This window comes from Mytilus galloprovincialis, chromosome 9 (genome assembly GCF_965363235.1).
Source record: "Mytilus galloprovincialis chromosome 9, xbMytGall1.hap1.1, whole genome shotgun sequence".
Lineage (NCBI taxonomy): Eukaryota > Metazoa > Mollusca > Bivalvia > Mytilida > Mytilidae > Mytilus > Mytilus galloprovincialis.
In genome coordinates, this window is record NC_134846.1 from 90,322,291 (window position 1) to 90,337,642 (window position 15,352).

Genomic DNA, 15,352 nt, shown 5'->3' on the forward strand with positions numbered 1-15,352 from the left:
CAAAAAGTATACAGATCTTTAGATTAATATAACAAAGAAGTGTGTAAAGTTTCAAGCAATAATCATAAATTGTTTTTGAGATACGGGGCGACATGTAAAAAAAACATCCCTTTTTTACAAAATACTCAATAACTCAAAAATAAAACTTTGAGTCATCACCAAAAAGCATGCAGATCTTTAGATTAATATAACAAAGAAGTGTGTAAAGTTTTAAGCAATAATCATAAATCGTTTATGAGATACGGCACGACATGTAAAAACTCCCTCCCCCTTTTTTACAAAATACTCAATAACTCAAAAATGAAATTTTGAATCATCACCAAAAAGTATACAGATCTTAAGATTTATAGAACAAAGAAGTGTGTAAAGTTTTAAGCAATAATCATAAATTGTTTTTGAGATACAGCGCGACATGTAAAAAAAACCTCCCCCCTATTTTACAAAATACTCAACAACTTAAAAATGAAATTTTGAGTCATCACCAAAAAGTATACAGATATTAAGATTAATATAACTAAGAAATGTGTAAAGTTTTAAGCAATAATCAAGAATTGTTTTTGAGATACGGGGCGACATGTGAAAAAAAAAACACCCCTGTTTTATTTACAAAGTGCCGTAACTCAAAAAGTTTAAATCTTATTTTCACCAAAAAGTATACAGATCATTTGACCATCATAAAAAACAACTATATTAAGTTTAATGAAATTTGGATAAGTCGTTCTCAAGTTACAGTGCGACATGTTTACGCCGGACAGACAGACGGACGGACACCGGACATTTGTATACCATAATACGTCCCGTCAAAATTTTGACGGGCGTATAAAAATGGGAAACAATTTAGTCTTGAGAAAAAAGCCTGCGTTTTATCTGCTACAATATTCTGGCTGTCTAAACTTTTGTCTAGGCATCGGTGCTATGAAGGTAACTTCAAATCAAAAGCACATGAACCAAATTGCTATAATACAGTAAACCAGTATATTTGCTTGTATATTTTGTATGTAACTGAAAGTTTGTTTTCACATGTTGCGGTTAAATACGTGTGTTGATTAAAAAAAAAAAAAACAAAAAAAAAAAAAAACAAAAAAAACACCGAAAGAAAGTAAAAAAAATGTTTATTCATCAACAATTGCAATATAATACATTTACAAATTTTAACATAGTATAATCATACAGCAGAGATTTCCACCCGGTTTAAGAAACCATATATCAAAGGTTTGATAAAGAGCAGAAGGGTTATTCGTTACAAAGAAAGATGTAAACAATTACCGTTCATATGTACAGTCAAACTATGGGGACATTACATACCATGTCGAAGGAAGAGATTCTTTACACAATAATCAACATACTATTGACATCAGTGAATATATCAAGCTTACTTCTAGTGTTTAGTTGATACTGTATGAAAATTAACTGGGAAGGAATGTAGAGTAAGATTAGGACCTCGGCTAACAGAACATATCTGCACGAATCTATGACACAGATAGTTCGAAATAGTCGCGATGGCGTTTTAAAGATGTGACTTCAAATTTACAATGTATATGTCATGATTCATCGTGCAGTTTTCCTGTAAGCAGCAAATCAAGGATATAATAATAAGATATTCAGGTATCATCGGATAGATATATGTTCTCCATATGCAAGTACTAGAACTAGAACTTGCAACGAACGAACTGTCAGTTTGTTCGTCCGTTCACAACGGCTACTAAATAAGTGAATGGATTTCAATATCACTGTCTTGAGACTTAACAAGCAACTAAGCTATACAAATTGGTTAGTTTGCTTACATTTTATATTTCCTGCATGTTTCATTTTATCAGGGCTTGGGGCAATTAAGAATTGGTTAATATATTCTCAATGTAAGCGTGCATTCCGTCTAGACTGATATAAAATGGCATCAGCTATGCAGTGTGCAATTATTGGTATTAAATAATTTTACGTACTACGTTAAAACAATTTTTGCCAGTTTTTAACCATCGGTAAACGACTATTGTGTTTATTGGATATTGTTTTACTGTTTCGCTTACTCGACTTCTTCCGCAATCACCATATATATCTAAATAATGTGTTAATAACATCGACTGACAAGTTACCTCAATGAAACTCACACATGTTACAGAAATACACAGAAAATTGTTTTAAAATTGTCAAAAAGCAACACAACTACAATTGAATTAATCCAAAGTAACTAGTGGGTAACCAGTAGGACTTATAAATACGGAAACCGTCTTTTCAAGGTTTGTACAGGAACACATAATAGATGATTGCATGATAGTTGTTTGCATATCGTCAACATATATATGTACGTATTAAAAAAATGTGTGCAATTCATTATACATAGTGAAAATAAAACACTAAATTTAAGAAAAACATGGGTGAAACACTTCAATGTTTTCAAAACTTTGTCATGTGCTCTGCATCATTGATTACCACTGCAGGTATTGTTTCACTTTCTAGAACTTCATCGTATGATGGTGGTATGTTATTGGCACCATTTGTTTTGGGCTTGTCATTCTCATCTTCAAATGTACAATTGATTTCTCCATTTGATTTATCAAATGTGTTCAGATCTCCATTCGACTTATTAAGGGAGTCGGTACTACTGAAGGTGTTCAGTTTATTTGTTGAACTCTTCTTAAGTGGAGCCTCAGAATCAGATGCAGGAATATGACGAGCCTGTAATTAGAATTAAATTATAAATCCTAAGTAATTTCAAAATTAGATAATAAGGCTAGTAATACTCAACATTGAAATGTTGCTAAACGATGTATTTCGGTATTTTTTGGAACCTTATGCAAATGTTTGAGATGCGTCAATGTTATTTTTCTGTCATGGGTAGACCTACTTCTGTACTTAAAACTGCAAAAAAAAAATAATAAATGTATGTCATTTAACAATGTTTAATATGTAAAGAGTACGTTTTTTTCTTTATTTTCCTTTTCTCATAGCAATAAAAATAAACTAGAAACTCAATGCTATGGACGTCCACTATTTTTCTGCGTAAATAGAACGTTTTTTAAATGTTAAGAAGAAAGTAAAAAAACCTTTACATTGATGAAAAAAAGAAATGCAATTTTACTTTATAAACTCGATTGTTGATATTAATTCAATCTATTTTGCATTGCTTTTGTTTATATATTTACCAGCATTCTACATAATTTTACATTTGTAAAATAAGAACGTATAATTCTACATTTAAGTCATGAACTAAACATACCCCTTTATGGTTTACACCGAAACGCATTGGCTTCTTTATTTTCTCTGGTAGATACGGAAATAAAATATCGAACAATGGACATATTAGTTTAGGGTCTAGATCCGCAGCTCGTGTGGGACCTGTTTAAATGTAAAGTTCAAAACCATAATAACAAAAAACAAATGTTTGTCTGTTTACAGTAAATATGTATTATAAAAAAGACAGGAGAGTTCTTATTTTTTTGTATCAATTCCGCTATATAAAAAATTGCCTGATGGTGTTGCATAAAAAGAACACACTCATTTTGCAGATGATTGTAATAGAAAGAAAAGTTTGTCTTCATATTGTCATATTATAATTCAACCATGATACAATAAAGAAAACAGTAGTATACATCTGTTCAAAAGTCTTAAATCGATTGAGAGAAAAACAATCCATGTTACAAACAAAAACCGAGGGAAACACATCAACTATAAGTGGAAAACAACGAAATAACAGAGCACAGAGGTGCAACAAAAACGAACAACAATGTATGATGCAACAAACAATGTTTAAGCATTTGTCCATGACATCTACTTTTTAAAATCCTATTTATTATTATTGGAAAAATTGCCAATTTGGAAAACAATATGAATAAAAACTATAGATACGACGGGAGTGAAAAAGAAGAACTACCCATGATGCAATCAAACAATAAACGAATAACTGTCCCATGTAAATAAAGAAAAAGACTTGCTTACATCTTTAGATTGAGAAAGTCAATTCCATGCAAACCTCATCAAATGTTTTTTAAATGGAAGTATTTCAGAAGTGTAAGTACTTCTTAATAGATGTCTCCTTGATTGAGCGTACAATATTTCGGTATGATCAAAATATCGATCATACGGGTTCTATAACTAAGTACACCATGTCCCCTTTTTATCTTCCGTTGATGCTCAGCTATATGAAATGACAAAATACAATCTGTATTAGAAGTCGTAAAGATTCATACCTGTAATAAATCTTACGATCAAACCAACCCACACACAGTTAACAGGGCTGTTGCACTGTACGACATGTATGATAACTCGTAAAAGTCTGACATACCTGTTATAAAACTGACGATCAAACCAACGCAACACACAGTTAACACAGCTGTTGCACTGTACCACATGTATGATAAATCGTATAGTCTCTGCAGTGGATCACTGTAAGAAATAGATAGTAAAAACTTATCCACCATTATTGAAATTTCATCGATCATGGCTTATTGTTGGATACAAAAAGTAAAATCACAAAACAAATGAACTCCGAGGAAAATCCAAACAGAAAAGTCCGTAATTAAATGACAAAAACAAAACTTTTCCTAGGAGTTCAGGATTTAAGCCTATATTCCCATTTACTAACACATGCTAAATTAAAACATCGACTATATCGTCTAATTAAACAAACAAATTATTCTGACAAAATGGGTTAAAGAAGATGCACATTCATTGGTTTAGGTAAGAACAAATGTCATATTTCATTGGGAACTTTTTGTCCACCACCACTGACGCATTTACTTTTATACTTAAAAGAATTAGATTTCATACAAAACTTTCTTAAAGACAAAAAGAAAGGAAAAACATTTGCAAATTTATTTAATGCCACATTCAGACATATTGATGATGTTCTCTCACTCCAAACCCACATTTCAATATGTGCGTATATATTTTATATAGTAGTCAGAGCTTTTGTGTTGACAGGAATTGTCAAGGATTTTATCATATTAAACTTTGATTTCTTTTGAATTAAAAAAACTTAAACCCCGGTAATAGACTACCTTATCTGTTCTTTGCAAAACCTTTCAAAATTATGAGTCTACAAAGCTCAATATGAACGACTTCATATTAGAATCTATGAGAAACTTAAGGATTTCAATGCTCAGAATACAAAAACTACCTTAAACGAGTTACGAAGAGAATGATAGAAACCGGCGCTATACATATCATATGGTCATTATTTATGTACATGATTGGCCGATAACTGATGTCTTTATCTCAACTCACTAGCAACAAGTATTAGATCTTAAGATACTAGTATGGTCGTCAAATCTACAAGTTTTACTTTTATTTGTCTTTATTAAAATTGAATTTTCATGACAGGCGATAAATGGATAGAAAGATACATTTTCCCTGTCTGCTCACCGATGTGGCTCCTTTTTGAAAAAGGGACGAAAGATACCAGAGGGACAGTCAAACTCATGGATTTTGAAGTCTATTCAAATCCATAAGTTTTACTTGTTTGGTATCTTGCTCTGTCTATTCTTAATCGATCTACTAGTAAATTACTGACTCCTTATCTGTATATTGTTCGTTATGAAACTTTAGCATCAATACTATAAATGATCATATTTAAAGTATATGTATTTTCGTATACTACATTTCATAATACTGGCCTTATTTTCTCATTCATACCTTTTTGACGAAAAATCCAAGTAACATACATCTGCCGACATTAAATCAGGATCTACAAGCTCCCTATGAACACTTGAATTTAATAGTGGTTTTAGTAGGTTAATTACCAGTATCCTATTCTTATACTTTTCATACAAATGTATGAACAAAAATATTGGAAAAACATGTAGTTTTACTTTTGACTTTGATGCTGTTTGAAAATTTAGATTTCTGACAACACAGTGTCTTATACACCATACATTTATTGTTTGTTAAGGTTGGAAAAATAATATATCATATAACCTTTCATCTGCAGCAGTCGTCGATGCGTTAAACATAGCAGTTGTTGTAGGCATAGCAGTTGTCGATGCGTTATTAGTAATGTTCCAAATGCAGTCTGTGGTATACACGGGAGATTTGGGTATATTTGGTTTATGTATCTGAGCACCAACACCAATCCAAAACATAAACACAAGTCCACTTAGTAATCCTGTATAAGCCCCCTGTCAATCAATTGTACAATAATCAGACATTTTACTTCTTTTAAATACATAAAATGATCTGCTCAACAAAATTTCTTGTCAGTAAACACAAACATGAACAACGAAAAAGATTGTGAACATGCATATGTTCTATTGTGCCATGTGACTATATGTGTTTTTGTGTACAAATAAATTAGTACCCTTCCTCCTTTTTTTCGTTATTATAAAAGAGGGACGAAAGATACCAGAAGGACATTCAAACTCATGAATCGAAAATATAAACACAGTAAAGTCACCGAGTGTGAAAAAGCAATTCAAAAAAAATATATTTATATTTCACCAAAGTCATGTTGTTTTATCGGTACTTTGAATACCTGAATAATTCTGACTTTATTTTAATTATAATGATGCAAACCTTTTATCATGTATATGAATAACATTGGCATACGATGCAATCGCTTACAAAACTCAAACTTAGTGATATCAGCTGGAAGAAGTTCGCCCGAAAGCAAACCATCTACCCTTACTTTTAGCATGTACTCTTATTTTTACTTACCCACTTATTTGACCACGGAAACATCATTCCAAGAATAAAGAGACCAAGTAATGGACCACCAATCATTCCAAACAGAGACAGTGCAGCCTACAACACACACACACACACATATATATATATATATATATATATTGATAATGTGAATATATAGCAGATTTAGTCATATGAAATATTACGTAAGAGTCAAATCACAAACATACTGAACTTCGAAGAAAATTCAAAACGGAAAGTCCCTAAAATGACATGTTTTTAAGGAACATTTTTTTTTCGCCATGTAAGCATCCTTTGCTTTAGAATGTTCCGTTATAAACTTCGTATAGGTTACTTTTAATATCAAAACAATAATTGATTTAAAACTAAGATCATTTACTTTTATCAAATTTTTTAACAAGTTTTCTTCTTCCTTAAAGGGTCACTAGTTTTCAAAGTTATGTTGACCGGTATGGCTCAAATTTTCATAATTGATTTATAACATATATGCGGATTACTAAAAGTCTGAAATAAACATTTAGCAATGCATGTATTAGATAATATATATATATCAGAATTTTGTCTGTATTTTAGTCTAGATTCCATTTAATTAACTATCGAGATGACCTCCAAAAACTGACGACAAAACACGATGTAAACCTAAACATGAAAAAAAAAATAGACAGCAAACTCGTGAAATTGAATTTTCTATGTCTGTTTGAATTCATGTAATAGGTTTAAAAAAAATGATACAAATTCATCATCACTGGTTCTTAGCTTATTTTCAAAAAAAATAAACCATACTGGCTGCTAAGAGCGAATGTCATTTCGCCATTTCACCTTCATTAATGTTTGAACAACAAGAATCATATATTGATTTTTTATATATTTCGTAGCTAGTGTCCCTTTAAAGCTAAATTGGTTATGACAGCATGTAGAAACATATGTTAACTCTCCTCGTTCCTATTTATAGAACTCAAACCAAGACACGTGATTGTTTTCACCTCTGTTAGTTAAATTTGGCACTGTCTCATACAAAATCAGACAAAGCTGCTTGAAAAGCTTTTACGCAAACTATCAGGTTTGAATCATATAACGTATTTGTAAAAAAGTAACTCATATATTTTCCAAATAAACTCATCATAGATACCAGCAATAAAATTTTATATTTACGCCAGACGCGCGTTTCGTCTACAAAAGACTCATCAGTGACGCTCGAATCAAAAGGTGTTTAAAAGGCCAAATTAAGTACGAAGTTGAAGAGCATTGAGGACCAAAATTTCCAAAAACGTTTTGCCACATAAAGCTAAGGTAATCTATTTCTGAGGTAGAAAAGCCTTAGTTTTTCACAAATTCAAAGCTTTGTTAACAGTTAGTTAATAATTATGAACATATCAAATGATAACTGAAGTCAACACAGAAGTGCTGACTACTTGGCTGGTGATACCCTCGGGGAAATAAATCTCCACCAGCAGTGACATCGACCCAGGGTTGCAAATAATCTACCAAACTACTACAACGGTTCTATTGGAATTTTGGGTCTTCAATTTTCCTCAACTATATACTTGTTTGGCACTCTAAATGTTTTGATCTGAGCGTCACTGCTGAGTCTAATAAAGACAAAATGCCCGTCTGGCGTACCAAATTATAAGCCTGGTATCCTTGATAACTAATTATAATAATGACTAATTTTTTACCTGTAAAACTCCACCTAATAGCGATGCTATGTACGTCAATCCCAAACAGATAATACCAAAAACAAAGACTGAAACGAACAATAAATTTACACAATCAGATACATTTATATAAAAAAACCAATGTTTGCTCCAAAAAAACAAAAAAAGGTATGTTTGGAATGTTATGTGCATGTCACTCGTGTCTGTTATAATTTGAATTTGGCAATTACTTCATAACTTATACAGTCTAAATTTAATTGGATGTCATTATATTTGTTTTTTTTTAGAAATTTTACAATTAGTATCGACATTTTTTAGAAAAATAAAAAAATAAAAAAAAAATGTGTTTTGCAAAGAAAATATTCTGCTTTATTATACCGATTAACTGACATGTAAGCACCACCGAACTAGTCCCTAAGAAAGACAATGAATAAATAAAACGTAAAATACATAGACCTTGTTGTAGACTAATTAGAAATTCAAATAGCAGAGGAATACACAAGGACACTCAAAACATTTACTAGATTTCAAATAAAGTACACGTGTTTACAACAAGACAAACACCCCATGCAAAGCATATGTAAAATCAGGTCACATTATTCTATCGATATTAATCTCGTAAATCGATTAAACATAGACATTTCAAGGTAACGAACGAAGGTGTTAATAATAATCTTTAATCGTGAAACAGTTGTTCTCTTAATCTTAGATAACCCCAATACCATAATTCTGTTCATTTGAGACAATGGAAAGTCGATTTTTTAAATTTGTAAATGTGGTTTTTTTTTCACATGTACCATGCATAATATTATATATCAATGTAACCCAATTTATCATATATTTTGCATTGTAATCATGCTTTAAAGTTTAAATTTAAATTACAGATAACAAATAAATCTTTACCAAATATTCGATGTGAATTCAAGTGCATATTTGCATGGAACTCTGTATATTTTAAATCATATATTGTCGTTTAAGACAGTTATCAATTTATCAAGATTACCATGACATTGTCGCTGTGAAAATTATATCTGTAATATTTTAGACTCGAGCAACAAAGTAACAAAACAATATTCATAAATCCTAGTATAGTTACATTGCCACTGCACATGAGAAAGATTATATAAAAATACCTAGGATTTTAGAAACCAGTGTAGCTTTTTCCTCTGACAAATCTGGAACAAAATAACTTCTGACTACATCTTGTAATACCACTGCTGACAGAGAGTTCAAACCAGAAGATACAGTGCTGAAATGTAAAAGAAAAGATTTGAATACAAACGCATTTAGATATTTCTTTAACTGGCAAACTCACCACCTTTTTGTATACATAGAACAGTTAGAAATTAAAAGATCAAAATTCATATCAAGTAGAAAATCTTGCTCTGTGCTTCAAAATTTCTGATGGAGCAAATTTGGAAAAGGGTATTTTTACTTACGGTCATTATCTAAAAGTAAAACACACCATTTAAACAAGTTTCTTAATACTTTTTAGTTTATTTCGTAGGGCTAACATACTATTTTAAAATTCATTATTGAATATCTTTTTAGTTTATTTCGTTGGGCTATATAATGAAATCTTCTGACATACCATAGATAAAAGGATGTGGGGTATCTATCCATTGCATAAAATCAGTACGTATACAACAAAAACACATTTTCTTAATAAGAAGATGTCTTTAGTAAGTCACTGGGCTATCATTTATTTAGGTTTAAGGTTCGTAATTGATCGATGTGATCTGAAAGCCTCTCTGTAGCCTCTCTGTAGTACTTTAACGAATTAGTAACTCGTTTTCCACTTGCGGTTATTATCAAATATTATAAAAAAACATATACCTCAATGCTCCGCTGAAGAGAGAGGCAACAAATAATCCTGGAAACCCTGGTAGACTACCAAGAACGTCCATTACAAATAACGGTAAAAGCTGAAAAATAATCCAAATTCTGTAGGAATATATATTTGTTTTCATAATTTTGTATCTCATCATTTAGAGAGAGCATTCGAACTAGTGTCTGAGAAATTGCAATACTAATTATTTTGTTTACTTAATTATATTTTATACGTTGATCCGCATACGAAACTGTATGTTAACCTCTCTATGTTTTGTTCTAATTTTGTTGGGTTGCTGTCTCATTAACCTACGGATATTGAACATCTCATTTTATACTACTTGTTATAGATACAGTTTTGATAGCACTAAATATTAAAATCGACAAAATATTTGATAACAGTACTCTAATGGACGAACTGTATTCTGACTTAAATTTAAAAAAGTTCTATAACACATTATTAGAACCAACGTCATATCTAACGAATCAGAAAATTTTATTAAGCTTTCATATTTCAAACGTATGCCAGTGCGTCAGTTATTCAGAAATTGCGATTGGTCCTTAAACAATTCATGAAAATAATCAAAGGTACCAGGCTTATAATTTACTACGCCAGACGCCCGTTTAGTCTTTGTAAAACTCATCAGTGAAACTAAGGTCAGAATAGTTATAAAGCCAAACATGTACAAAGTGAAGTACATCCCGGGCCAAAATTTCCAAAACGTTGTACCCAATACGGCGAAGATATGCTATGCCTGGGATAAGAACATCCTTAGTCTTTCGGAAAATTTATACTTTTGTAGACATAAAATTTATAAAATTCACTATATAATTGATATTCGTGTGAACATCAAATTGCTACCTACTGGGCTGATGATACCCTCGGGGATAAAACGTCCACCAACAGTGGCATCGACCCAGTGATGTAAATAGTTATCAAAGGTACCAAGCTAATAATTTTATAGATAATCGATTTCTTACCTGATCCGAAGTTTTTATCGATTTATATAGAAAGGGATCACAGTGACTGTACAAACCAAAGACAACCATCCCAATCAGACAGCACAGGTATAAAATAAAACATAGTCCTGGGAAATTCAACCACAGAGCTCTGAAAAACAAATACCATGCATAATCAACATTACGCATCAGACATCACAAGTATATTAAAAAACATAATCACGTGAAGTTCTGTCAAAATGCTATAAGTAAAATACAAACAATCATAAACAGTACCAATCAGAAAACACAAGTACTAAGTATTAGATAAAAAGTAAAATCACAAAAATACTGAACTTAGAGGAAAATCAATTCGGAAAGTCCATAATCACATGGCAAAATCAAATAACAAAACGCAGCAAAAACGAATGGACAAGAACTGTCATATTGCTGACTTGGTACAGGCATTTTCAAATGTAGAAAATGGTGGATTAAACCTGGTTTTATAGCGCTAACCCTCTCACTTTGATGACAGTCTCATCAAATTCCGTTATATTTACACTGATGCGTTAACTAAACAGACACAATAAATAAAATAGTAAAAATATGGGTACATCAGTCATCATCGTATAACAATTTTAAAAGGAACAATTTAATAGAACACAAAAACATCTATCTACATACACATTCATTGATTTGTGTGTCTGACGTCAAAAATTTTATACGTCACATATATTTGTCGTTCAATGTGCATACAAACAATTTTAATGTTAGCATACAGGGTTAAAAGTCAAAAGTATGTAAGAATAAATTTCAGAAATAGACCAAGATTTAAAATAGTCCAAACGTTATATATAGAATTTATAAAAATCCATAAATAGTTAATTCCACTTCGCGATTGAATGAATTTGACGTTAGTGGTTCAACGTATATTGTAATTCATAATAGAAATATATCATAATGACATAAAATAGAATATCATACTGACGGGATATTTTAAAGTACAGAGTCACGTTATAAGAAACAAAGAAATACATAAAGTTGCATATACAAAACACACCACCAAAAAATGAAAGACAATACAAACACATTGACGAGATGTATAAGTACCGAGCCACGTCAAACGGATATCACATAAAACCATTCAACAGTAAAAGTAATATTAATAATAGAACAAAGACAAATGAAAGATCTACAAAACACGTTGTATTAAGTATTAGATAAAGCATTGTCCTTTGAAGTATAATCAAAATGCTCTAAAACACGAACCATAGTAAAAATGCCAATCAGAAAACACAAGAACTAAGTTTTGTGGATTCATTTATTTTCGTGGATACCAATTTTCGTGGATTAAGGTAAACTTTCATGTTCGTGGCAATTTCATTTCGTAATTTTGTTGAAGTCTGCGTAAAAGATTATATAAAATTTGTCATTTATTTAGTTAACAGATAACAGAAGTGTAGAATGAATTATAGTCATCAAAAATTCAATCAAAATGATCTGCGAAACACAAAACTGATACAACAAAAGCAATTACACAACACGTGTATATGATATAAAATAGTCCTGAACAGTTCCGCCAGAGAGAACAGAAAATCAAAATAACAAAAAAGACTAAAATAGTAAATATCCGCTCGAAAACACAAGATAATTTTAAACATAGCCGTAGAAGGTTCATGTTGCTCCTAAAAAATAGAGGCAATTACACAATTATACCAATGCGACATCATAAGACTAGAATAAACATACTATGAAAGATTGCTTTGCTTTAAAACATTCTATAGACTATTTTACCAACCAGACAATACAAGATAATGACAAAACATAGTCATCAGATGTTCAATCTTATTGATCTGCAAAATATACATGATGGACAACAATCCTTATCTTACAACACGTGTATGTGATAAAACCAAGTCCATGGAAGATCAACCACATTACTCTGCAAACCAATGTATAGACAACTCTACCAACCAATCAACACAAGCATAAAATTAAAACTGGATGTAAAAAAAGATGTGGTATGATTGCCAATGAGACTATCCACAATAGTTCGACCACATTCATCTGATAGAACATGAATGAACCATAGTCAACAATACCATACCAATAACACATTTATTGGTATTACAACAATATTGCCATAGAGACATTAAACAAAAGAAAACATTATATCAATCTACTACATATTACATAAGACTTGTGAAAATTCGTAGGCTTGTCCTTCTAGTTATATGGATGAGCTATATAACCTTCAAATACCTAGGTAATGTTAAACGGTACGTCAAATGGAGTTTCTTTATCGGCAGATACAGTAAACTGATTGATTGATTGTTGGTTGCTTAACATCCAGTGGCAAAAAAACATACATTATCTGACACTGGGCGTTAAGCAACCAACAATCAATCAGTATTTTATCTGAATTTCAGTGATTTCAATGATTTATCAGGGTGAAACAGTTTTTCACACATTAAGCGTGTGTAAATAAAGACGACATTAGTTTACTTATGTTCAATCGAGCGCGACCAGGTCGTCAAAAGGGTACGCGTTTACTGCATGCATCACCCACCCTGTTCATCAACACTTCATACTGTTCAAACTTACATCTGAGCTTGCTTTAATGTCGGGACTGTGCAACATCTTTGTACTTGAGCTTGATTAACTCCATAGATAGCAACCCAAGTAAATGCTCCACCTATTACTAGTGACCAAACACTGTGTCGAATAGCAGGGTCTGGACTAAAACTAGGAAACAAAAGAGAAACATGTAATAAACTGCAACGCATAGAAACAAACAAATATGAAATTTAATAGTATTATCTTTGTTTTCAAATTGCAGAAAAAAAAAAATAATAAAATACATATGAAGGTTGAATATAGATGGCAAGTACAATTTAAAATTCAAGGTAAAATAGGGACAAAATAGGATTAATAACAGCTTTAAAAATATTTATAAATAGAAAAAATAGGTCAGAAACGTGTCAGGGTAAAAATCTAGTTTATACCTGGCAGTTGTTATCTATTCTATATCATTCAATATAAATAAAACTATAAAGAGATTCCATACCAAATGTTATATAATTAACAACATTTTTTTTTAAAATCAGCAAATGTTCATATTGATTAAAAGAAATATGGGTTCAATTCAGAGAAAAAAGAAAAAGAAATATGCTTAAACATCTTGATACCAACTCATCAAAATAAACTCTTCCACTGTCGTAAGCAAGTTGCCATGCTTCGCCAAACCCACCAACTTCGATGCTTCCTTTTATAAGAATTGCTATCAAACCAGTAAACATAATAATAACTTGAAATGAATCGGTGATTAACACTGCTTTCATTCCACCCTGAAATTAACATTAACAATGTTAATTACATTAACGTTACTAATTTTATTGCACCATATTTTGCATTCCGACATTAAATGTTTGTTCAGTGATACCCGAGGACAAAATGATTGAAAAGAAAACATATCAAGATTTTGAAGAGTAAAACAAACCAAAGAGAACTAATAATACCCTAATCCGTGCAAGGAATCAGAAATTTGCATTAGGTAGTTAATTTCCTCTAACCAAGATTGTCTTTATATCACCAGTCAAATTACAGGATAAGATGTATTATCCCCGGCTTAGTAAATGTCTAGGATTTTGATTGTTTAACGCACGTCGTTACAAAACCCATAGCCCCGGACGTTGCTAACCATTATCTCGAGGAACTTCACGCAAGTTTTCCTTAGTTCAATGATTGATCTGTAGATTATCCATGATGTTTGTAATTAAATATTTAATTCATTAACGATTTTGTCCTATTATGTTGATTATTTACACTCACTGCCAAATTTTCAAGGAATGGGACTACTGACCTAGCTATGCAAATAACCCACGTTGACGTCACACCATCTATGACGTAACTCTCACAAGATTGAGCGCCCAATTTGAGTCAATCCAGTTTTTCTGTCTCCGTCTTATATTTGACAACATGTAGGGTTCTACACCCCGTAAAAGATGTGTCAATTTCCAAATTTCAATAAAACTTTTTTAGATAATGAAAAAAAAACGTTGTTTTCACGTAACACTTTGTACCCGAATTCATAAAACTCGCCCGATTCGGATTAAGACCGTGGATAAATTCGTTATCTACGTTCATATCTGTAGATATTTTAACACCCTGAAGTACCCCAGTAAACCCTGAGGCGTACGGGTTGCTGTCTCTTTGACACATTCCCCAATTCCATTTTCATTTGCAATTTTATGTACTTCTTCTAGTATATTTTCCCTTTTTTTCTCAAAGGT

The 15,352-nt window shown here is 31.5% G+C and overlaps 1 protein-coding gene across 1 annotated transcript in view; it reads right to left on the bottom strand.

Moving 5' to 3' along the window:
• Nucleotides 1-2,107: 2,107 nt before the first annotated feature.
• Nucleotides 2,108-15,352, bottom strand: part of LOC143046324 (sodium-dependent multivitamin transporter-like) — a 35,969-nt gene continuing 22,724 nt past the window's right edge. Inside the window, exons 5-15 of the mRNA XM_076219428.1 lie at nt 14,253-14,407; nt 13,665-13,805; nt 11,103-11,232; nt 10,128-10,216; nt 9,425-9,540; nt 8,313-8,380; nt 6,646-6,732; nt 5,911-6,110; nt 4,280-4,380; nt 3,215-3,333; nt 2,108-2,673 (exon numbers count right to left, since the gene is read on the bottom strand). Coding sequence (XP_076075543.1) covers nt 2,392-2,673; nt 3,215-3,333; nt 4,280-4,380; nt 5,911-6,110; nt 6,646-6,732; nt 8,313-8,380; nt 9,425-9,540; nt 10,128-10,216; nt 11,103-11,232; nt 13,665-13,805; nt 14,253-14,407 — 1,488 coding nt within the window. The 3' untranslated portion in view covers nt 2,108-2,391. The remainder of the gene's footprint in view (nt 2,674-3,214; nt 3,334-4,279; nt 4,381-5,910; nt 6,111-6,645; nt 6,733-8,312; nt 8,381-9,424; nt 9,541-10,127; nt 10,217-11,102; nt 11,233-13,664; nt 13,806-14,252; nt 14,408-15,352) is intronic.